The sequence below is a fragment of the Perca flavescens genome, chromosome 9, assembly GCF_004354835.1.
Source record: "Perca flavescens isolate YP-PL-M2 chromosome 9, PFLA_1.0, whole genome shotgun sequence".
Classification (NCBI taxonomy): domain Eukaryota; kingdom Metazoa; phylum Chordata; class Actinopteri; order Perciformes; family Percidae; genus Perca; species Perca flavescens.
The window spans coordinates 588,914-612,927 of NC_041339.1; the positions used below are offsets into that span (position 1 = coordinate 588,914).

Consider the following 24,014-nt stretch of genomic DNA (forward strand, 5'->3'; position numbering starts at 1 on the left):
CAAATAGTCATGACCACAGTGAAGAAAATTGTTGCTCAGTTGCCTTTCGAACTTTCTTTTCAGCAAACATCTGAACCAAATTTCCCAGATATTGTGCGAATAGCTGTCAGCAAGCAAGGACTCACCATCATCCACCCTAAAACCAAGGTGAAAATGAATTACCAGTATTTTCATTGACACCCTGCTCCTATTTTCCACCATTAACAATTCTTTCTCTTGTAAAGGATGTGCTGGCAAATCACCCATTCAACCGTATCGCTAACTGGTGTAGTGGAAGCACCTACTTTCACATGACTATTGGCAACTTAGTCAAAGGGAGCAAATTCCTATGTGAAACTTCACTGGTAAGATATATCATTAGATATGTGAGCTTTAAATGATACACTGTCAGTAAGTAAAGTTGTCCTTTTCATTTCCTTTCTTTACCTCTGTTGTCTTCCTTCCAAAAGGGTTACAAGATGGATGATCTTATAACCTCCTATGTCAGCATGTACCTCAGAGAGAGGAGGACAGTGCAAACCAGGAACCAGCGCTTTGACATGTGAGCCTCAGTAGCACGAGTGTGATGCAACTGGTGCCTGTGGCTGGAGATTCAAACCCACACACTCAACATGTAGTTCATACACACACACAGAGGCAGAGCAGGACTACCTCTCTGTTTTTGAAAGTGCAATCAACTTTATTTGTGCTCATGCTTTGATTAATTGCATAAAAAGAACTTCTTGTGGATTTCTGGCATTTTATTTAAAGCTAATGTTTATTTGGCGTGTATTCAAGCAACATAAGGAACCCACATTGTAGGTAATACTAATACTGTGCTCACATTTTCTTAGTGAAAAAATACATGTTTCATGATCCACAAAAACACCAGGATATACAAATGTGTATGACAGTTTGTGAATCAATCATGGTTTCCCTAAATGCTTCTTCCCATTGATGAATACAACCCAAGTTTAATAAATGTTAAACAAATGTAGAAATAGATACAACCTAACTTTAATAAATACCAGTATTCTATGTATTTCCAACTTCAATTTCTTTAATAACTTTTTTTTTTAAATACTTCCTGTGTATATCAATGTCTAAATGTCTTTTGAAAATCTGGTGTAATTCTCTAATTGATTTACAAACTGTCCAACCTGTGTGTAACAAATCGCCATACACATTTGTAAGCCTTTACATTTAAAGTGCTCATATTATGCTCTTTGGCTTGTTCCCTTTCTTTTATTGTGTTATGTATCTTTTTTGTGCATGTTATAGGTTTACAAAGTGAAAAAGCCCAAAGTCCCCCCCCCAAAGGGACTTACCATCTCCAACAGAAAACACTGTTCACAAACTGTGCACGCCCTCATACTCTGCTTCTGACTGGCTAGTAGTCCTTACCTAGGTACTGAGCATGTGTGACTCCCAACAAAGATGGAACAGAAGTGAGATGTCTCACTCGGTAGCTAAAACAGAGAGCTCAACACACAGGGTGAAAAGAGAAGCTGCAGCAATGTGCAGTACAACAAAAATACGGTGTTTTTTGAAAATTAAACAAGATAAACCTATTCTGGTACAACCTTTAAATACAATTATGAACCTGAAAATGAGCATAATATGAGCACTTTAAGGTGCCCTGTGGAGTTTTCTTGAAAACAAACAAAATGTAAAAGTCTGTGGTTTTTCTCAGCCTAACACATTGGGTGTATCCCTCAGACCTAACCTTTCTTTCTCATAAAACACCAAAGCCAATGTTTTGAGAAAAAAAAATTAAAAACAGCCATGTTTTCTAGCTTGCTGCCAATTTCTTTTCTTTTTTTTCTTTTTTTTTTTTCGACACATTGCTATGCTTCTGTGCTCATTATGGCTACCTACTGTTCCATGACTGGACTGCCATGAAACTGATGGCAAGATGTCACCTAAATGCTTGCGTGCATGTGCATCCTTGTGCACGATATAAATAAAACAGGGACCCACTGGTCAAAACATTGCTCAGTAGTGCTAATAGTGTTGAAAAACTCCACATGGTACCTTTTAAATAAGTCCATCTTTAAATAATATTGTAATTTGCTTAACATAAATATGCTCTTATATTCACATTTATTGCTGAGAAATAATTATTTCTGCTAAAATTGTGAAATAAAACCTTTTCCCAGTGGAAGCCTGTTGGTGAGTGTAACTGTTCAAAAAGTATAGAGCATCTTATTTTTCTATGAGCAGCCGAGAGCTGCTCCTTCACAGCAGTAAGTAAGAATAATGGTATATATTTATGATAGTAAGCACTTACTTTACTTGCAACAGACAGAGCTGAGGAGCCGAACAAAAGCAGGGGCCGTCCCAATTAGCAGTTGGCAGCAGATTAACAGGGTAGTGATGTCAAAGCTTCTCCACAGTTGTGCACAGATAGGGCCTCCATTCAAGTCTACAGAATACCATTTGCATATCGATGATACAGAGGAGAAAAAGGGGCCGATGTGTCTGACACACAGCTGGGATCTCCTTGAATGAAAGAAATATTATTCCCCCTCAGCCAGCGGGTACTCTTTCCACATCTGTCCGATGGCCATACGACTGATTATTTTGGGCATTCCAATTCAAGATGCCCCCAGGAGGCAAGAGTCCAACAAGGGCCTCTGTTTCCTCCAAGCGTCCCCCACCCTCCCCGCTCTTGTTTTTCACTTGCTCTCCTAGAGGGAATGGGGCCCTCTGTAGAACTAAACAGACCATCTACAAAAGATCATCTCTGAGACTTCAGTCATAAACTTCTAAATTAACAACACACTCCATCTTCTGTCTATCAGTGGGGGGGTGGGAGTTCATGGTAAAGGCAATCGGCGCACCACTAGGCCTTGTTTCCATGGAGGCATACCCAAGGACTCGTTGCGACTGAGGCATGCCATTCTTCTTCCCGCTGCTAAAATGTGCTGCTTATTCTGACTGAGCTATTGTGGAGCGCACAAGTGGCTCTCTTAGGAGAAGGGGATGGGGAAAGAAAGGGTGGGGTCAAGGTTCAGACAAAACGCTCCCATTGGGACTCCCTTTCTGTTATCAAATTTGTTGAGACACAAAAAGAGCTACAGTCTCATTCCTAAGCACATCTTGAGGGAGAGAAAAGGGAGTTCTAGGAGCTTCAGTTCTTCCCGAGCGCGCCGGTCGGGCTCCCAGTCTTCACTCGGCTCCTGCCCTCATTGTTCAGCAGCTCAATTGTTTCTCAAGCAGCAAACCTTTTCTTCAAGAAGTCCTCTCTCTGCAAAACCCTAAAGCTCAGGTAAGTCTTTTTACTTTACCTCAGATTTTGATAAGGCAAAAGAGATTTTTTTGATGATTATATTAAAATGCCGCCTCCACAAGATGTCATTGATTCTACAACTACCAAGTTCACTGTGCAATAGCACTAAGTATTTGTTCTGTAAATGTGTCACTTTTGTTCCAAAATGTAAATCCCAACAGCATTTCACTGATTTTTTTTGAAGCATGCATTGATAACAATCTGCTTTTTAAGATTGGGAGGATGAATATCAAGTGCTTTCACATTTAATCCAATAGCCAATTTTCACAGTTACTTTATTCTACTCGGGTCTTACTGTGACCAGTTTTAACAATATACGATTGTACACATTGCAGCTGTCACAGTTTTGTCCCAACAAATTGTTACTGACTAATCTCTAAAAAAGGGCCGATGCCAGGATGCTCAGTCTCCTCTCTGCCAACACTCTTGCACAGATCTGCTTTCCCAGATCATTGTGATGAAGGCTTATTTCAGGATTGCTTCTCTTTAGGATTATCCCTCAGGGATCCGTATTTCTGGGAGCTTTTCCATTGAGTTGTGCTGCTCCTGGTTTGTTATCCCTGCTGGGACTTCAACCCTTTTGGGGTTTCTGAATGGGCTGAGTCTGAGCCTTGGCTGAGAAATGCCCTCCATTGTGGGTCTCACAGCTCCAGTCAGTACAGGAGCGTAGCACACACACAGACACACACACACACACACACACACACACACACACACACACACACTGAAAAGAGCCACGCTGCTACATCTGGCTGCTTCCTAATGGGCCAAAAGTCCGGACAGTGAGCTGGTGAAATCTAGATTTAGGCCTGTACGATAAAGAGAGTCAATCCCTTACTTCGCACATCACGTGTATATCACGTGTCGTTGTATATTTGGGAACCTCCCTTCAGCTATAGAAACATCTGTAGGATGACAAGTTCATCTGTGCTGCACATATAGATGCTGTTCCTGGATCCTCCACAAATTTCAAAGTGAAAGTTCGAGAGAAGTATTTTTTGGGATTCATTATTTCTGTTCACACCCCAGTGATGTTTGTGCAAAAGCAGAAAAGAGGGAGATAAATCAAAATGAGGGGAGTGGACAGTTGAGCTTGCCAGAAGATGCACGGGAGGGACGGAGGAGTGGGTGGTCATTTTTAAGGTGTGTCTAAATAGTTCACTAAGATTGGAAAAACAAAGCCGATCCTACAATCCTTTGGGGAAGGTTGGAAATGAATTGGTCAATTTCATATTCAAAGATTAATCTTTGTACGGTCACTGAAAAAGGAAGACTCAAATGTACAGAGACCAGAAATTTGCATGTAAAGATATTTTTTCTTACCAACATGCAGCATACTGTATGTACCGTATTTGTTACCCTTAAAGGTGCTCTAAGTGATGTGATGAGTTTTTTAGGCTACAACATTTTCTGTCACATACAGCAAACATCTCCTCACTATCTGCTAGCTGCCTGTCCCCTGAACACACTGTCAAAAAAACGCGGTCTCTGTAGACAGCCCAGTCTCCACAAACGGCAACAAAAACTAACTGCGCCATCCTGCACCACCACAAAGACTAAAAAACAGGGGAAAACAGCTAGCCTGCCTTTGTCTGCCTCCTGCACATAACCACCCATAAAAAACATAACTTGTTGTTTTTACACTACAGTTTTTGTACGGATGAAACAAAAGAGTTTTACTTGTTAATTAGCTTGCTCTCCACTCTCACATGAGAGTGGTTTCAGTCTTCTCATCTAACTGTCAGCAGGAAGGTACTGTACATAAACTAATGAATGTTTACTGCACAGTATTATCTTGCACAGACATTTCCATTCCCCCATGTTTTAAATAATGCCTCTTCTCATATGCCCCTTTAAGTTCAATTCAGTCTGAAATAATTCTTCCTCACAAATCAGACTATGATGCCAGATAAACTGTAAAAAACAAGAGTGAAGATCTATTGACTAAGACTTGCTGAACTTAACAGTGTGCAGAGGATGTCTCATACTTGTAGTGGTCAGAATGAAGAATTTATCCGCTCGGAGGGCATGTACACATTAGCCAGAGACACTGACATCTATTGTTACCTTCTGAGACTGGCACTGTGACAATTCATCTCCCTGCCTATTGTGTGTGTGTGTGTGTGGACAGGGGTTGGGTTTCCTGTCACTGGGGTAGTTTGCTGTCTGAATACTAACAATGAACTACAGTGGTGTGAAAAAGTGTTTGCCCCCTTCCTCATTTCCTGTTCCTTTGCATGTGTGTCACACTTAAGTGTTTCGGAACATCAAACCAATTTAAACAAAAGTCAAGGACAACACAAGTAAACACAAAATGCAATTTGTAAATGAAGGTGTTTATTATTAAAGGAGAAAAAAAATCCAAACCATCATGGCCCTGTGTGAAAAAGTGATTGCCCCCCTTGTTAAAACATACTATAACTGTGGTTGTCCACACCTGAGTTCAATTTCTCTAGCCACACCCAGGCCTGATTATTGCCACACCTGTTCACAATCAAGGCATCACTTAAATAGGAGCTGCTTGACACAGTAAGGTCCACCAGAAGATCCTTAAAAGCTACACATCATGCCGAGACCCAAAGAAATTCAGGAACAATTGAGAAAGAAAGTAATTGAGATCTATCAGTCTGGAAAGGGTTATAAAGCCATTTCCAAAGCTTTGGGAATCCAGCGAACCACAGTGAGAGCCATTATCCACAAATGGCGAAGACATGGAACAGTGGTGAACCTTCCCAGGAGTGGCCGGCCGCCCAAAATTACCCCAAGAGCGCAGCGACGACTCATCCAAGAGGTCACAAAAGACCCCACAACAACGTCCAAAGAACTGCAGGCCTCACTTGCCTCAGTTAAGGTCAGCGTTCATGCCTCCACCATCAGGAAAAGACTGGGCAAAAATGGCCTGCATGGCAGAGTTCCAAGGAGAAAACCACTGCTGAGCAAAAAGAACATCAAAGCTCGTCTCAATTTCTCCAGAACACATCTTGATGATCCCCAAGACTTTTGGGACAACATTCTGTGGACCGATGAGACAAAAGTGGAACTCTTTGGAAGGTGTGTGTCCAAGTATATCTGGCGTAGAAGGAACACTGCATTTCATAAAAAGAACATTATACCAACTGTAAAATATGGTGGTGGCAGTGTGATGGTCTGGGGCTGTTTTGCTGCTTCAGGACCTGGAAGACTTGCCGTGATAAAAGGAACTATGAATTCTGCTGTCTACCAAGAGATCCTGAAGGAGAATGTCCGACCATCTGTTCGTGTACTCAAGCTGAAACGAACTTGGGTTCTGCAGCAGGACAATGATCCTAAACACACCAGCAAGTCCACCACCGAATGGCTGAAGAAAAACAAAATGAAGACTTTGGAGTGGCCTAGCCAAAGTCCTGACCTGAATCCTATTGAGATGTTGTGGTATGACCTTAAAAAGGCCGTTCATGCTCGAAAACCCTCTAATGTAACTGAATTAGGACAATTCTGCAAAGATGAGTGGGCCAAAATTCCTCCAGGACGCTGTAAAAGCCTCATTGCACGTTATCGCAAACGCTTGGTTGCAGTTGTTGCTGCTAAGGGTGGCCCAACCAGTTATTAGGTTTAGGGGGCAATCACTTTTTCACACAGGGCCATGATGGTTTGGATTTTTTTTCTCCTTTAATGATAAACACCTTCATTTACAAATTGCATTTTGTGTTTACTTGTGTTGTCCTTGACTATTGTTTAAATTGGTTTGATGTTCCGAAACACTTAAGTGTGACAAACATGCAAAGGAACAGGAAATGAGGAAGGGGGCAAACACTTTTTCACACCACTGTATTTTAGAAATCACAAGCATGTGTTTAGAAACAAATGGTCAGAGATCAGACCTGATCTGTCACTGTCAGAGTTTTTAGTTTTATCTGTCCTGCAAACATGCATATGTCGCTTTATTAGGATACAAATGGAAAGGGAAAATATTTCTAGTCATACCTGAAAATTGCCTTCAGGATACATTTATAAAAAAATTTCTGTCTCCTCAGTCACCAAAATGGAATCGGCTACAATGGAGATGCCCTCTGTGCTGTCTAATGGGTCATCAGAGAGCTGTGCAGCAGTGGATACAACAGTTGAGAACACACTGTTTGGATGCTTCTACATCCTGGTTTTCTTTCTGGCGCTGAACGGTAACAGCCTTGCTCTCTGGATCTTCTCTCACCAGCGTGGCGCTTCCTCTCCAGCTAACGTCTTCTTGATTCATCTGGCCGTGGCAGACTTATCCTATGTGATCATCCTCCCGCTGAGGGCCACCTACCACCTCGCTGGAGGCCACTGGCCCTTTGGCGAGGTGCCCTGCAGGGTGGCGGGCTTTTTGTTTTATGTCAACATGTACGCCAGCCTGTACTTCCTGGCCTGCGTGGCGGGGGATCGCTACCTGGCTGTGGTTCACGCTGTGAGGTCGCTAAAGGTTCGTCGTGCTCGCTACGCTCACATCATCAGCTTCTCTCTATGGACCCTGGTTACCATCTCCATGGCGCCACTGCTTATCACCCACCAGACTGCGGATGTGGACGGCGTGACAGTGTGTCTGCAGCTGTACAGAGAGAAGGCCTCGCGCAATGCACTGATCTCACTGGCTGTGGCCTTTACACCACCTTTCCTCGCCACCCTGGCCTGTTACCTGCTCATCATTTACAGCCTGCATTGGGGCTCCAGGTTAGAGCCGACCCTCAAGCTGAGGGCCCTGCGCACCATTGGTCTGGTCATGCTTATCTATGTTGTCTGTTTCCTGCCTTATCATGTGAGCAGGGCCACTTTCATCCTGGGCTACAGCCATCCTGACGTCTCCTGTCAGGCACGCAGAGGCCTGAGCCTGGCCAACCGCCTCACCTCCTCCCTCACCTGCCTGAACGGCGCCATGGACCCGCTGATCTACCTGTTTGGAGCGGAGAAGTTCCGCGGCACTCTAATGCGATTGTTTTGCAAAGATCAGGCGAGGCTGTCAGGAGCCACCAGCGGAGAGTTAAAGGGAACGCACGAGAGCTCTGTGAGTGCCAAGTCTGAGTTTTGAGGAAGAGAAATTTTATCTGGAGCGCTGTTTGATATAGATGCATTTCCAACACACAACTAAAATTGGTCTGACTATTAATTGACTGTTGCCTTTGCCAGACTGAAGATGGCTCATTCCACAATGTGGGTGGTGTGCCACTGTAGCCCCCATAGCTTGAATTTTAGGCCCAGTTCCAGTGTCCACCCTACACCCCTTTCACCCTCACATACATTAACTGACATCACCTGTTTGTGTGTGTGTGTGCAGGAGAGTGCAAGGACTCCAAACGTCATATGAGGACTAGGACAGCATTTTGTGAACTCACGTTATCTGGACAGGGGCATCCTGTTCATATTCATTCATACGTGATGTAATTAATTGATGACAAAGTTGTTTCCTCACTGTTTAAAAGCAAAATGATACCTTTGGACCAAATCAACATATTTGAAAGTCACTATCACGCCATTATAAGACAAATAATAAAGTCACCCGAGAACCGTCAACCACTAGCCCCCTCCTTCAAAGTCTGTGAGACTAGGAGGCTCCAGTCGCCTGGGACCTCCACAACCAGGAAGTTGTGGAGTCTACTGTTTCCACAGGCTTCTGATTTTTGTGTCAAACACCGATGTTCAAATATTTACATAAACTTTTGATTTAAACTTTTAATGTATATTTCCTGTCATTAGTTTGTATCCTACGCCAAATGTAATAAATACTTTTTTATTCAAGGTGTTTTTAGCCAATGCTAGCAGCTCTGGCAATGTCAGGTCGGTCTGCTGGTCGGTACAGCTTAAAATATCTCAACAACTACTGGATGGATTGCCAAAAGAAATACAGATATCCATGATTACTGGAGGATGAATTGGAATTACTTTAGTGACTTTTTCTGTTACTAGCAGGTCTTTGGTTTATGACCAATTACTCGCAAAATGTGTGTTAAGTGCTAATTAGCTAATTAGCTAGTTTGCAGATGGTTGTGGATGGTATATAACTGCCTAATGCTCAATATATAAGCTGATTGTATTGGTGTCTTTGGTCCAAACTGAAATATCTCTTGGTACCAACATGTTCCCCTCAGAATAACTTGTAATTGCATGACCAATAGGCTACCTGCAAAACCAATGCCATTGCTATCAGCCTCAGCTGCATTGCTAATTAACAAATATTAGCATGCCAATGGTAAGCATCATTCCTGCTAAACATCAGCATGTTAGCATTGTTGTTGTGAGCATTTAAGCATCCTGATGTTAGCATTTAGCTCAAAGCACCAGAGAGCTGCTAGCATGGCTGTATTCTTGATCTTGTTTTAGTATGGCTGAATAAGTTCAGCCACTTACAAATGTATTTACATGACATTTTTGAATTGCTGGAAGATACCAGTATCATGTTTACTTTGCTTTTGCTAGACAAATCTTAATTGTACATATATACTTCATTATCTAGCTCCTTAACTATCTATTGTATGCATTCGTTGTTTTGTCCACATTATTTTTATGCTATTGCACTATTGCATGACAAACTATTAATCCTATTTTACTGTGAGTCAGTTTGGCTTGATGTCATCTGCAGAATAAGTGATATTTGAGACAGAAAGACACGATTCACACAGCTTAGTAAAATGTCAGTTTTAAATGTAATTTGTGACTTCAAATTGTAAATAATAACGTAGTAAAGATGATCTCACATCCTCTGTGCGTGAGATGATGTCTTGTCTAAACTGCCATTGCATATCTGAGACTTTGTGAAAGTGGGAAACCTATTTATACAAACCTTGAAACCTATTTCAAGCGCAGGACAGAAACCTCCGAGGCTGCAGTGACTTGTCAGAGTGTAGTTCTCTTTTTGTATCATGTGACCCATGTTGTGGTTTGTGAGCAGCTTTTTTTCCTCCTCTTATTTCTGCAAGACTTCCTGTCCATCACATGAACATGGCAAACCATTCTTGTATTTCCTGAATGTATATATTTTCAATAAACCTCTAGCTCTCCTGATTCCTATTAGAGTATCAAACAGTTAGCAATCAGACTTAGATCGGGTCTTCTGGGTAAATTTAGGCACTTGTTTTATTCTAGGTCAAAGGTAATTTGGGTTTTAAAAATGCACATGGGAAACAAATGATGGCTTCTTGTTCTTTGAAATTATCCAGAGCCAATGTATCAGTAAATTCTTTGACTACAAGTTAGAATCATCATATTTCATACTTTTTTTTTTTTGTTACTTCCCTTTTTCACTTCTTTAAATTAAAGATTTTACAAATTGCTTCACTACTTTCTGCATTGGTCAAATTAACAAGCAGGTGCACAGAAACTAAAGAGGGAATGTTGGTTAATCATTGAAGTAGTAGTGTGATAAAGATTTCTACTCTGCAAGTGAAAGTCTGTATTTCCATTTACAGCTCTGTGGCTCTGTCACATAACAGGCAGAGCAGAGGCACCAGGGCCCTCCTCTCTCAACTTCTCAAATGAGGAAGTTCACAGCCGAGCTAGTAGCAGCTTCCTTTTACAGCTTTCGGAGGCAGAGGATGAACAAGTGAAAGAAAGGACTTAAAAGTATGCACCATGAAACGATGAAAATAGCCAGAAAGAAAAACTGAGTCTACTTTCATTTGCTGGAATATAGTTTGAGAGTAGATGCAAAACTCTTGAGCTCAGGCTTGTGGGTGAGAAACAGGATGCCAAGTTATCAACCTTGGTGCCATGGTACTATAACTCGATCCAAGGCTGAGGATCTACTTTCCAAAGCAGCAAGAGATGGAAGCTTCCTTATCCGGGCCAGTGAGTCCATACAGGGAGCGTATGCCCTCTGTGTTTTGTAAGTTACCATTACTTGTTTCTAACTATTGCACTGACAGTTATTTTGATGCAGTTTCATATAGAGTGGACCATGGTTCTTGTTCCTTGTTCAGCTAATGTTCATAATATGTAATATGAGCTGTGTAATGGAAGAAAAACATGGCATGTCTGTTATACTGAATGTTTTTGGCATCAGGTTTAAGAAAGCAACAACCAAACATCATCATTTGGGCATATTTTATATAATATGCTTAAAAGTTAAAATGTCCCCTGCTGTATTACAATGTATGCTAACACATTTTTTGCACATACGCACTGCAACGCAAGACTAGTTCCCCTTTATTTGCATACCGTGCTACCACAAAGCAACACCCGTTGCCCTCTGCAACTCGTATCATTTTTCCACAAACTGTTCTGATTTTATGCCGAACACACTGAAAACACCAGCCAGCATGTTTCTTTACACTACATACATGTCATATTCAAGTGACAGACATTTGCATTTTCTTATTTTAACTACAGATTCCAGAACTGTGTATACACATACAGAATCCTGCCAAATGAGGATAAGAAGCTCTCAGTCCAGGTGGGTTGACAGTTTGACACAAGCCACCATTATGAATTATCAGATGAATTATTATGGTTGTAGACTTGTTGGTGTATTTACAGCATGGGGCCTATGTGAAGATGAAGGGCTAGTTCTCTCTTTAATAACAGAACTATAAATGCTGGTAGGCTCAACTTGACTCACTCTTTTTATTATTAGTAAAAGTTGTTGTACTTTTTTTGGTTCCATCTAGGTCATGAGAGAACCATCACTAGCGCAACACAGGGCATCTTGCACAAACCCACCATTTTTAAATAGCCAAGCAGCTGTCAATAGCGACCACATTTTTTTTAAATTCAATAGCCCCAGATAAAAAAAATAAATGAGAAATGGCAGCCTGCAAAACTACGCCATACACTCCGTACACTATACGACATAGACTACCTACGCCATATTCTACACCGTACACTACACTGTACACTCCATACACAATGCCATACACTACACCGTACACATGACGAAGTCCAGCAACTGTGGCGAAGAAAGGATCCAGCGATTGTTGCGTTGAAGATAATGTTCTGTTGTGTCAGGGCGATTAGCTGAGAATCCTGCCAACACTGAGGGGGAAAAGGGTTATAGAGAAAAGCATCTGGTACCAAAAGTGAGTTGAGTTGAACCGAACCAAGCAGTGGAAATGAGGCATTAGATGATGACACGATTGCAGCACTAGCCTTTTGGAAGAAGCCGCAGACTGTGCAAGTAGACATATCTAAAATGGGAAATAAAAGTAAAAGATTATGTCAAACCACAAAGGTCTTCCAGAAAAGCAACAGCACCACGTGACATTTCAGTTCTGCCAAGGTTTGAGGACAATTGTGTCTGCTGTGATCTGCTCTTCAGGCATCTGAAGGAGTTCCTATCAGGTTCTTCTCTATGCTGCCTGAGCTGGTGGAGGCATATTACAGTCCCAACATGGGTCTGGTCACACATCTGCAGTACCCTGTCCAGAGGGAGGAGGATGTAGACGAGGAGCAAGGTCAAATAACTGCACTTCAACTTCAATAGTGGCTATAATGTAAAAATGTGCCTTTCAAAGACTTAAAAAATTCTTAAACATCCCATATGTCTCTCTCCTGCAGAAGCCAATAATTTTCCACCGCAGCTTCCACCCAGGAATTTCACAGTCAATGATGTGAAAGACAGTGACCCCAAGTCCTTATCAGACACCTACCTGATGAGACTGCAGCAGATGGACTTGTCCACGTATGGTCAAATTTGCAGAATGTGCCCTGATGCACCTCAGCCCAATAATTCATCATTCACTAATAATGCACTGACAGTACATACAGTAGTGTGTACAATGTGATAACTCCAACGATTGTGGGCAATGATTTGACACAGTGATGTGCTTGGTTCAGGTTAACTGATGTGTGAATAATGACATAACAGTGTTTAAAATGTTCCCATACTACTTCCAGACTACCAGAGGAACACCAAATAGCTATCCAAGAATACTTCAGGACCTCAGTCAGCTTGGATGCTGAACAAGCACAATATGGTTACCCTAACCTCCCTGGGCTACAGAAGCTGATATCGGCAATCTGCAAGAATCTAAACAGGTATAGTTACCACTCAACAGATGTATTCTACAGATTACAATGTTTAGTGGTGATTTAACCATGTTCTGACTTTTTTGTGAGACAGTGAAATTTCCCGCATCCTGCCAGCTTTGGAGGTCTTTCATAGAGCATTGGACCAACAACTCTCCCCAGGGATTGGACAGTTTTCAAAACAAGTGGGTTGCACCCTTTATCCTTTGCATCATTTTTAATTCACACTACGAAGCCCTTACCATAATGTACTATTTCCTTTATTTTCAGATGTTTAGCGATTCAGGTCAATCTGTATCCTTTAGGCTTGAGCAACTAACAAAACTGCTGTACTCAATAGAAGATAAGGTAAGATAAGTGACTCACTCTACTGACTGACCAGTCAGAACAGTCTTGGTTATCGACGTAACAACAGATGATGCCAGTTACAGATGACATAGCACTTCTCTATTTTTTTTTCAGACTAAAAGCTCTATGTTTGAGTCTGGTGGATATGAAGGAGGTCACAGGAAGTCTCTCATTCCGCTTGTTACGTTTGAGGTGCTTCTCTAAATCAGTAACTGTATAACAATTCTGGTTTGAAGTGATGTCCAATGTCTGGAGGTTTGTGGTTTATTTGACCTGTTTACTCTTTCACTTGCAGGTCAAGCAAGAATCTCTGGCTATTCCCACAAAGATGTTCCTGAAAGTAGATGTTGAAAGTGGGAAGCTCTTTCTCAAGAAGTCGAAAGATGGGCCTGAAGATAGATTCTTTGTGCACAACAAAAGTAAGAAATCACACAGCTCTCTAACCTTTTTTTCTTTGTATGTATACCCATGCAAGCAATGTGGCTCTAGCAATGGTCAGTCTGTTGGTCGGTTGGTCCAACGCTGAAATATCTCAACAATTATTAGATTTGGTTCATGGTCATTCATGGCTCATGGCTCTTTGAGGTTGACATGTTTGCTTTTTAGTGACATGTCTCATAATGTCTCATGTTGGATGGATTGCCATACAATTTGGTACATACCTTCATGTCTTTCTCAGGATGAATTATAATAACTTTGGTGATCCTTTTTTCATCGAGCACAATAAGCAGGCCAAAACTGTTGTACTTTGTGTTCAGTGCTAATTAGCAAAGGTCAGCCTGCTAAAGCTAAAAAGTATACCTGCTAAACATCAGCATGAGTCATTTTGAGCGTGTTAGCATGCTGGAGTTAACTTGCTAAAGTTAGCTTGCTGAAGTTAGCATGCTTACATTAGCATGTAGTTCAAAGTACTGCTGTGTCTAAGTACACCTTCACAGAGCCACTAGCATGGCTGTAGACTCTTAGGGTGCTTTCACACCTGTAGTTCGGTAGACTCGGTGCGATTCGGGGTTGAAGTTGCACCATTGTTGCATTTTTTTATTTGGATCGGTTTGTTTTCAGACTGCACTTTTTCAAACGCACCAAATATTCTAAACAGATGTCATAAGTCGAAACGGTCGCTGGTTTATTGGACAGAATATCTGAGTGAAACTCGCCGACACTTCCTGGTCTCAGAAATAATGTAGCAACACCAATAACGTCTATAATAACGGGTTTCTGGTTTTGCTTTAATGCTTCTAATATTTTAGAAGAAAGCGAACAATATGACAGCTGACAGACAGCGAGTGAAGAAGATGGCGGGCACTGATGAGAGAGAGATGATGATGTGTTGTCACACAGACGACCAGCGATGTGTGGTCTTATGAAGTTATGAATTTAAAAGTTTTTTGGTTCACACCAGAGTTCGAATGAGCTTACACTACCACAAACCAACAAACGCTCCAGGGTTGGGTTTAAACAGACCAAACAGCTCAGGTGTGAAAGCAATCTCAGTCTTGTTTAACAGGTGCTGTAAACCATCAACAGGGCTCATTTTAATAAGAGTAATGTGATTATTTTTCAGTCCTGCAGTTGGTGAAATCCCAGAAAATGCACGCCAAACTTGTCATCGTGGCGGAGACAGAGAAAGAGAAGATTTTGCGTAAAGAGTTTGTGTTTGATGACACAAAGGTAAAAAATATCTGGTCACTTGGTTGGCTTTTGAATTAGCTTAAGGCCCCTGAAAATTTGTTTTTAAATCTAGTATAATTTGTGATACTGAATTGTGCAAAGGATTTGATGTCATAGCCATTGTATGTGCTTATTATACCACAGCAATGAACCAAACACATTGCTGGATTTGAGTTTCCCGGTTTATAAATCTAAATGTTTCAATAACATAAACCTACAAGTGGTAGCACATTTTGATTCAAATGTTGCTAAATCCTGATTAAGGGGTATGTGACATCACTTTTTTTTTTTTAGTATCGCTTCAGACCACTGAGAAGAGCCCAGAGAAAAACACAAATACAGAAATCTCATGTGAAACTGTTCTAACTTTGGCCTACCCACATGTGAAAACGAAATGCTTTTGTTACGTTGTCTATACTGTTTTAACATATAATAAATATAATAACTAAATAAATAATTGACATCCACCGAGTCAAAAAGCTTATGACATCATTAATTAGCTCGTTCTTGTTTCCAAACTGCATCGCGATGCGAGTTATAGGAGCGCCACCAGGAGCTTTGTGGAAATTCCGCCGGATGTCCCTCATTTTGGCCGGATGTCCGTCCCCGTCCTCTTCCTTAGTGTTGGCGTTCTAACCTCCGGTGGATTTGTGAGGACTATGGTTAACTGCTCCTCAGATCTCTGCAGGGTAAATCCAGACAGCTAGCTAGACTATCTGTCCAATCGGAGTTTTCTGTTGCACGACTGAAACTGCCATTGAACGCCCACATGTTCCACCAAAACAAGTTCCTTCCTGAGACTATTTAGCAGAGGCACCGTGGCTCCGTCCAGCGCTTAGCGCCGCCCAAGACGACTGTGATTGGTTGAAAGAAATGCCAATAAACAAGAGCACGTTTTTCCATCCTGGAATGCTGTGTGGACTAGCCAGACCTCTGTAGCGCTGTGGAGGAAGGAGACTACTCCATTTTATGACATATGGTTTCAAAATGAATGTAAACAAAACGGTGTGCCAGAAATGCAATGCGCTATGACGTAGTTGCCCCTTCTAGCCTAATGTTGGAAGTCCCTCTAGTGGACAGATAGATAGTAAGTAAAAAAACAAATAATAGGTTGAATTTGAGCATTAAATGTTCTGATATAATTTGAATATCAAAAATAATCATTGAAATTCGAATGGTATTATAGAGATTTACAGCTCTAGTAAGTAGCCGATTGAGAAAATATGTTTTCAGGGGCTTTAAGTAAGGTGCATATAATTCATAAAGTATAATGTTTAAATGTGTTCATTATAAGAAATCATGTTTTTTATATGTGTGTCACTAGAAAAGGGAAGGGTTTTGCCAACTTCTTCAACAAATGAAGAACAAACATTCTGAAAAGCCTGAACCTGACATGATCACAGTGTTTGTTGGCACCTGGAACATGGGTAACAACATTAACATCTTAAATGTTTGAATAAATTTGAACTCATGACTGTACAGATACAGTAAAATACTATGATTATAAACCTGCAGGAAATGCTGGTCCTCCCCACAACATCAACTCCTGGTTTCAGTGTAAGGGCCAAGGGAAGACACGAGACGACACCGCCGATCACATCCCACATGATTTTTATGTCATTGGGACTCAGGAGGATCCTTTGGGCGAGAGGGAGTGGGCAGACATTGTGAAAGGTGTCCTGCGGAAAATCACAAACATCAGCTTTAAACAAGTGAGTGACCGTGACAAAGTAACAAAGTTACAGCTGAATGCAGGCGCAGAGCAGTAATGCATCACATTGTCTTCTAACATCCAGGTGGCGATCCACACTCTGTGGAACATTCGGATTGTGGTGCTGGCCAAGCCTGAGCACGAAAACAGGATCTCCCACGTTTTTTCAGACAGTGTGAAGACGGGGATCGCCAACACTCTGGGTAAGCAGTTCCACTTCTCTACAAGCCATTTAAAGGTACAGTAGGTGATGTTAATCCAATACACATTTTGTAAAATTCTGTGAATATCTCCTCACGGTCACCTAGCTTTCTATTTTCTGTGTGCGCTGAAAAAAAGAACATGGTTATAATACACAGCCCTGGCTGTATAAATGGAAAACAAACAGAAAGTAGTGCACAAAACACTATTCCAGCCAATCGGCAACAGGCAGCGACAGTTGATGGGAGGGGCCGGCGAGGGGGACAGTAGTTATCTGTTCGTGAATCTGGGGGCGGAACTTATGAAGGGGGGTGTTGTATTTGTTTGGCAGTTGAGTTCAAATATCAACAATCTTTGACTGCACCTTTAATGACCTGTCTAAGTCTATAAGTTCATTGAACAATTAGCCATCAATGTGATGTTTGTTTTGTAGGAAACAAGGGAGCAGTGGGAGTGTCCTTCATGTTCAACGGTACATCTTTTGGCTTTGTCAACAGTCACCTGACATCTGGAAGTGAGAAGAAGCTCAGGTGAGCAGCAGATTACACTTTTAAAGGGGACATATTATGCTTTTTCATATTTTCTTCACATCTACAATGTGATAACGTCGGATTTTCATATAATGAGATAAACATAGTTTAGAGAAACCACAGTGAGCTAAAACGTTCAGATTTCCAACTGTTCTGAACTGTTTCAACAGTTTTTTCTATTCTCGGCTAAGTATTACGCGACTCTAAGCCGGCCTTCTCTGATTGGTCATCTGCTCCAGGTAGGCAGGACTGGGGTTGGGGCGCATTCGCGATCATAGAAGGCTTGTATCATGTGGACGCGCTGACAGTGTTGTTGTCATTACTTAGAATTCCTCATGGGGGAGACAGAAACTACACGCTATAGCTTTAAATAGTGTGAATACATTAATAGAGTATTTTTACGCATTACATTTTTTGTGAAAGGACCTATATTGTGGAAATCCCGAACATTTTCATCATAATAATGTGTCATTTGCTAGATTAAAAATAAATGCAGGAAATAGTAATAGAAATTTGTACTATTTTTTGTTGAAGAACCTTGTTGCATCATATTTGTGATGTTCTTGCTACAATTTTGGCTGTATTTGCAGACGCAATCAAAACTACACCAACATCCTGCGATTTCTGAATCTGGGCGATAAGAAGATCAATCCGTTTGACATCACACATCGGTTCACCCACCTCTTCTGGCTCGGTGATTTGAACTACCGTGTTGAATTCCCATCGACAGTAAGTTGTTGTCAAGTTCAGTTTGCTGTATAGTGACACAGAGGCAAATGTAATATGATGCAACACACTGTATATGTGCTTGGAACTAAGTTTACTGAGCTTCTATTGTTATAAATCTTTCTAATAACAACATGCAGCTTCAAAAATAAATGATCCGCTTTTTACTACTTTATACATTTTGTGAAATGTGTTATTGTCATGGTATCTACTCAAGAAATGAAAGCTCCAGCATCATTGTGTGGTGCATATAAAAGAGTGTGCTGGTTGTCAGGTGTCTGAGCTCTCAGTTGCTAACACTTTTAGACAAGAAAAGTTTCTACTTTGCACTGTTTCCCTTCACAGGAAGCTGAGTACATTGTGACAAAGATCAAACAGCAGCAGTACCAGGAACTCCTCAGTAAAGACCAGCTCAACATGGAGAGGAATGATGGAAAGGTCTTCTTGCATTTCGGTGAGTGCGCATGGAGAATATTGATTAATACACACATACAGACAAAGTGTCTGTAACTTGGTGCAACTTAGCTTATACTGTATGTGATTTTTTCACCAACTCTGTTTCTGTTCATCGCCTGATGCATTTAATAATTGTTGGCATGCATATAAAAATCAAAACCCTTCTCCTTAATAATTATTTATTTTGTATGTAGATGAAGAGGAAATCACGTTTGCGCCCACGTATCGCTTTGAAAGAGACACGCGAGAGAAGTATGCCTACACGAAGGCCAAAGCCACGGGGGTAAGCTTATGTTTAGTCAGCTGTCTTTGCCCTGTATGGCTCCTGCCATGCCCCATAGTGCAGGAAACTGTAAAAGCAACTACCGCATTGAACACATCTCTCTGTTGACACAGAAAATGATTTTTTTGTTGTTGCTTTAAGCCATCTGAGTCAGCCCATGTGAATATATGTTCTGGCTCATAGACAATGTATGATACAACTCATCTACAGGCACCAGGATCAATTTAACAAATTTCCCTTTTAGACATATAGAACCTCATGATTTTTGATCCATACCAGCAGGAATGTTTGATAATGTATCTACCAGAAATTACATAACCTTCCAGCAGCTTTATAATGCTTGAATTGCTATAAAGACTGTCTGTGAAAACTGATGTATTCAGCTTTTATGTACATATGATGACTTTAACTCTACAGACAAAATACAATTTGCCCTCGTGGTGTGATCGTGTCCTGCGGAAATCATACCCTCTGGTTCATGTTGTCTGCCAAGCATATGGTGAGTAATTCAAAATAGACATTTCTAAGAGGGGATTCTTTTTATACAGGGTCTGTCATTTCTGAATAATTTCCTATGGTTTCCTCGGAAGGGTTCCAGAAAGAACTATGTAATTTTGGTATGAATTAAAAAGAAATTAGAGACAGTGTTCAGTTACTCTTCCACCAAACTATTCCAGTTAATGATCTTTTAGTTGGTGTGCCACGAGTCAGCTGAACATCAGCCAGGCTGCTATCTTTTTGCAGATATATTGAGTTTAGAGTCCAGCGGCCAGTACATAGAGCACTGAGTCATTTTTTCATAAAAATATCCTGTAAATCTTTTAATCTGGAAAGCCCTTGGAGCTTAATGCTGGAAAAGTGCTATATCAATTAAATTATTATTATTTTTATTATTATAAATATGGAAAGTCAATATTCCAATTAAATGTTTATTTTTACTCAGGTTTAAATGGAGGTTGTTGTTTTTTAAAATAAAAGGACATTCATATTTCCCCCAAAATTAGTACCAAATGGACATGTAAAGTAAAGTGTTAGCATGTTTTTAAAGGGGCACTCCACCAATTTTACACATGAAGATCAGTTTACTTGTCATGAGGAGCATAAATAAAACATTTGTATAAGGTTCTCTGCAGCTCTAAAGAGAATTTTCTGGATGTAGAGTATGACAGGTGTGGGCCCCTACCAGGCAGGGAGGGTGTAACAAAAGACAACCCATACTAGGAGCTGAAAGTCAAGTTATGTCAGCGTCTGCTGCACATTCTGACCATTCTTTGTTTAATGTGTCACTCGTCAGTCCCCAAACTTAATGAAAGTGTAATGAAAAATGACTGCCCCTTTAATGATATTGTGTGTGACTCATTCCGCCAAACTTTCCAACTTTCAGGGTGCACTAATGACATCATGACAAGTGACCACTCACCATTATTTGCCTCATTTGAAGTCGGAGTAGCCTCACAGTTTGTCTCCAAGCAAGGTACGATCACCCATTTTACGGCTCACTGCAGATGAAGCTGTGTTATCCACTCCAAAATTATAGGCTAATGTTGTTTTTTCTTTCAGACCTAAATAGTGCACCTCAAGGTGGGATACAGATCATGAACTGTGTGGCCACCTTGTTGACAAAATCAAAGACCAAGTTCTTCATCGAATACCATTCCAGCTGCTTGGAGAGTACGTTTTAGTCTGTCTGACTGACCGTAGCACATCCTGCTTTAAAATGGGCTAATGATCGAAACAAACAATTCTTTTAATGTCTACAGAAACAGTCAAGACTTCAGAGGGAGAGAACACGGAGCACTCAGATGGGTCAATAAAAGTTTGGTTTGGCAACCAAGTTGAGGTAAAATCCAGAAGGAGCTTTTCTGTGTAGAAGACAATTTGTTCTGGCAACTAATAATCAAAGTCCTTGTCTTCTCTGTGTTTTCAGCTCACCCCTATCATCTCTGACCCAGAGTACCTTTTGGACCAGCACATCCTCATCTGTGTGAAGTCGACAGACTGCGACGAGTCATATGGTAAGGAACTTACACAGAACTTAAATCTGCATTACACAGTTTGTAATGCAGATGCGTTGGGCTGAGCAGTGCTTACAGTTTGCTGGTGTCTTATTCCCTAAAGGAGAGGGTTGTGTTGCGCTGCGAGCGGCCCAGTTGTGCTACACAGAGTTTCAGATCACACTGACTCATCACGGAGAGAAGACGGGCACTCTGACAGGTGGCATTCAGTTACACACCTCTGAGGGCAAGCCCACTGAGAAGTTATACGGTGAGTCTGGAAATCAGCTCAGGACATATTTATTAAAATGCTTTCTACTTCTGATCCTGTAGCGTCAATATTTCACCCTTGTTTTCAGATTTCATCAAAGTCGAAAAGGATGACACTGTCACTTCAAAAGGCAAAGGCGGGGAAGCCAACAAGTAAGATATTTTCTCACTTGTGGTTACCTCAAAATATCTGAAACTTCCGGGTGTGATCTTTTCTGTCTTCTGTTTGACAGGTTTTCCATCACCCAGGCACATGATATTTCTAACCCCAGTTACATGGGAGTGTCCTACAGAAGTGGCAATGTGATAGATAAAGGTTGGAGCTACAGCAAGCCACCGAAAAATCTTCCACTCACCGGACAAGGGAGTAAAGACTGCAAGAAAAGTGGCTATGATGTGGGCACACGCAGCCCCCCTATGTGAGTGCCTGTTTCTGCTGCAGTGTGACTCTTTATGTGTTTCATTGACACTCAGTGTCCTATCTTAATCTAAAAACGATGTGAAATGGATAGTTGATTGTGTAGAAAGTGAATCTGAGTCTGATCCCTTCTTTCCTAGGGGTGAGGATGAAAAGGGGTCAGAGATGTTTGATAATCCGTTATACGGTTCGAGGGTAAAATCCTGGGGCAAGGATCCAGACCATCAGCAGATGGACCACCTCACACCTCCAGATCCTGTTTTTACAAGCTCCAAACCAGCAGATGGAGACTCTGATCGCCCCCCGCTGCCCACCCCACGCATCCGCTCCTTCACCCTCTCTGAGACTAAGCCTCAGCTCCCAGTCCCCATCACGTCGCATCCCTCAACATTCAAGAAACCAGTGGTGCCGTCACGCTCGGAAGGGGGGATGGCACTCAACCGGCCTCCTGTACCTTCTAAGTCCCGACCGGGTATGCCGGAGCCCCAGAACCCCAGAGACAACTCAGAACTCCCCAGCAAACACAGACTGCCAGCAAGACCTGGCCAGCCACAGCCCCCACAAAGACAGTAAGGACAACTCTGTTCCTCTTATGGCAAGACTCATTAGTCTTAAATTCACCAACAAAGATATTTAGTGCTTGGTAAGGCATCGATCAAATTGTAGAGCTGCATGATATCAGGAAAATTGCGATTATTTGGACTGATATTGCAATTGCGATATGATTCACGATATTGGAGGAAATGTCAATTTTTTGAATCATTATTCTCATTTTCATTAAATAAATTAAATTAATCAAATGAAAAATGGAAATGATTAGAGTGCTATTTTTGCGATGATCTGTACCAAGATGTTTTCTTTAATCTGTAAGATATGATGATTTGGCCGGGATATCTCTGCAGCATCACGATACCTAATTTAGAATGGTTTGACACATATTTTGCCTTTAACAAATATTGTGCCCGCCTGCGATTTGGATATTGCACTAGTCCATGTTGCGATTCCGATAAAATTGAGATTAATTGTGCAGCCCTACTGAATAGCCCCCATTGTATCAAGTATCGAAAAATGCCTCATCAGCGTCAGTGAGCCAATAAGCCTGCAGCATGCTTCTACCAAGATCTTACAATGCTACTGATTGGCTGTCTACACATCGTAGACGCATGCAGGAAAAACACAAATTTCACATTAATGTGTAATGTTGTAATTTCTTTTTGTTCAAATTAATTTTATAAGATTGGCATCAAAAACCGTTCAGGAACCGGTATCGAAGTCTTGGTATTAGTATCGGGTATCGAACAATTTGAACGATACCCAGCCCTAAAGATAAAACATATGATGATGCAAACTCTCTGTCTTTCTGTAGTGCATCCTGAAGTTCCCAAGATGGGCCGATCTGTGAAGTGAGACCAGGCTGCTGCGATGGTCAGCATGACTGTACAGCTTTCTCTGCATTATTGGAAACATGAAATACATCAGCCAGTCAATCCCTCAGCCATATGTATCACTATTATTATTTTATAAATGACTATTCATTGGTACTGTAACAAAAGTTCTACATTTTTTGGGAATGTGCCTATTCACTTGCTTGTTGAGAGTTAGGTGAGAAGAGAAATGACGCTTTCATGTTTGAGTTCACCTTCTCCACCTGTTCCTCTGGGTTGACCGGCCAGCTGGCTAGCAGGAGGAGGGGAAAAGGGGGGGAATCTGGCAACCAGCACCTTTAAAGCTCATTCATTTACATGTTTTAACGCCATTCAACAGAGCCAGGCTAACAATTGCCAGTTCTTCTCTCTTTTTAGTCTTTATATTTCACATACTTACAAGAACATTGTATCAATCTTCTCATCTAATTCTTTTTTCCAAAATGTCAAACTTTTCGTTTAAAGTGATATAAACATTAGCAAAACATTTTCAGAATTCATTTCTGCTAAGCTCGCATTAAGAAGTTGGTTTGGAATTAAACTCTGCTTATAAATAATTCTGTTACATTTCTTTTTTTTTTTACACTATACAGTAGCTAACGAATGTTTACCGCACAGTATTATCTTGCACATACATTAACATGTTTGCCTTTAAGATGTACAATAAATGCTCAAATAAATGTAGCTTTAATTTGTTATTTTAGACCTTCATCCCAACCTCATGTCACAATCATTGCCTGAA

At 41.2% G+C, this 24,014-nt stretch overlaps 3 protein-coding genes across 3 annotated transcripts in view; all 3 read left to right on the forward strand.

The window, feature by feature from the left end:
- Window positions 1–1,232, forward strand: part of myo7ba (myosin VIIBa) — a 29,221-nt gene extending 27,989 nt beyond the window's left edge. The window contains exons 47-49 of the mRNA XM_028587591.1: window positions 64–147; window positions 225–344; window positions 450–1,232. Coding sequence (XP_028443392.1) covers window positions 64–147; window positions 225–344; window positions 450–545 — 300 coding nt within the window. The 3' untranslated portion in view covers window positions 546–1,232. The remainder of the gene's footprint in view (window positions 1–63; window positions 148–224; window positions 345–449) is intronic.
- Window positions 1,233–3,096: 1,864 nt separating this feature from the next.
- On the forward strand, window positions 3,097–10,282 carry gpr17 (G protein-coupled receptor 17). The gene is made up of 2 exons (XM_028587626.1): window positions 3,097–3,250; window positions 7,285–10,282. Exon 2 carries the CDS (start codon window positions 7,293–7,295, stop codon window positions 8,310–8,312), a length of 1,020 nt encoding a protein of 339 aa, XP_028443427.1. The 5' UTR covers window positions 3,097–3,250; window positions 7,285–7,292; the 3' UTR covers window positions 8,313–10,282.
- Window positions 10,283–10,744: 462 nt separating this feature from the next.
- Window positions 10,745–23,983, forward strand: inpp5d (inositol polyphosphate-5-phosphatase D). The gene is made up of 27 exons (XM_028587625.1): window positions 10,745–11,102; window positions 11,606–11,669; window positions 12,531–12,666; window positions 12,770–12,893; window positions 13,109–13,249; window positions 13,335–13,425; window positions 13,511–13,588; window positions 13,703–13,780; window positions 13,884–14,007; window positions 15,153–15,259; window positions 16,584–16,686; window positions 16,775–16,971; window positions 17,056–17,173; window positions 17,605–17,701; window positions 18,292–18,430; window positions 18,773–18,881; window positions 19,078–19,166; window positions 19,584–19,665; window positions 20,551–20,640; window positions 20,727–20,837; window positions 20,927–21,006; window positions 21,094–21,181; window positions 21,285–21,431; window positions 21,520–21,583; window positions 21,664–21,849; window positions 21,989–22,417; window positions 23,215–23,983. The coding sequence occupies exons 1-27, from the start codon at window positions 10,963–10,965 to the stop codon at window positions 23,222–23,224; spliced, it is 3,222 nt and encodes a 1,073-aa protein (XP_028443426.1). The 5' UTR covers window positions 10,745–10,962; the 3' UTR covers window positions 23,225–23,983.
- The last annotated feature ends 31 nt before the right edge of the window (window positions 23,984–24,014 follow it).

Coding starts and splice junctions, on each gene's coding strand:
- gpr17 (XM_028587626.1), top strand. CDS start 7,293: ATGGAATCGGCTACAATGGAGATGCCCTCTGTGCTGTCTAATGGGTCA.
- inpp5d (XM_028587625.1), top strand. CDS start 10,963: ATGCCAAGTTATCAACCTTGGTGCCATGGTACTATAACTCGATCCAAG. Junction 17,702..18,291: donor GGAAGTGAGAAGAAGCTCAG/GTGAGCAGCAGA, acceptor CTGTATTTGCAG/ACGCAATCAAAACTACACCA. Junction 21,584..21,663: donor AAAGGCGGGGAAGCCAACAA/GTAAGATATTTT, acceptor TCTGTTTGACAG/GTTTTCCATCACCCAGGCAC.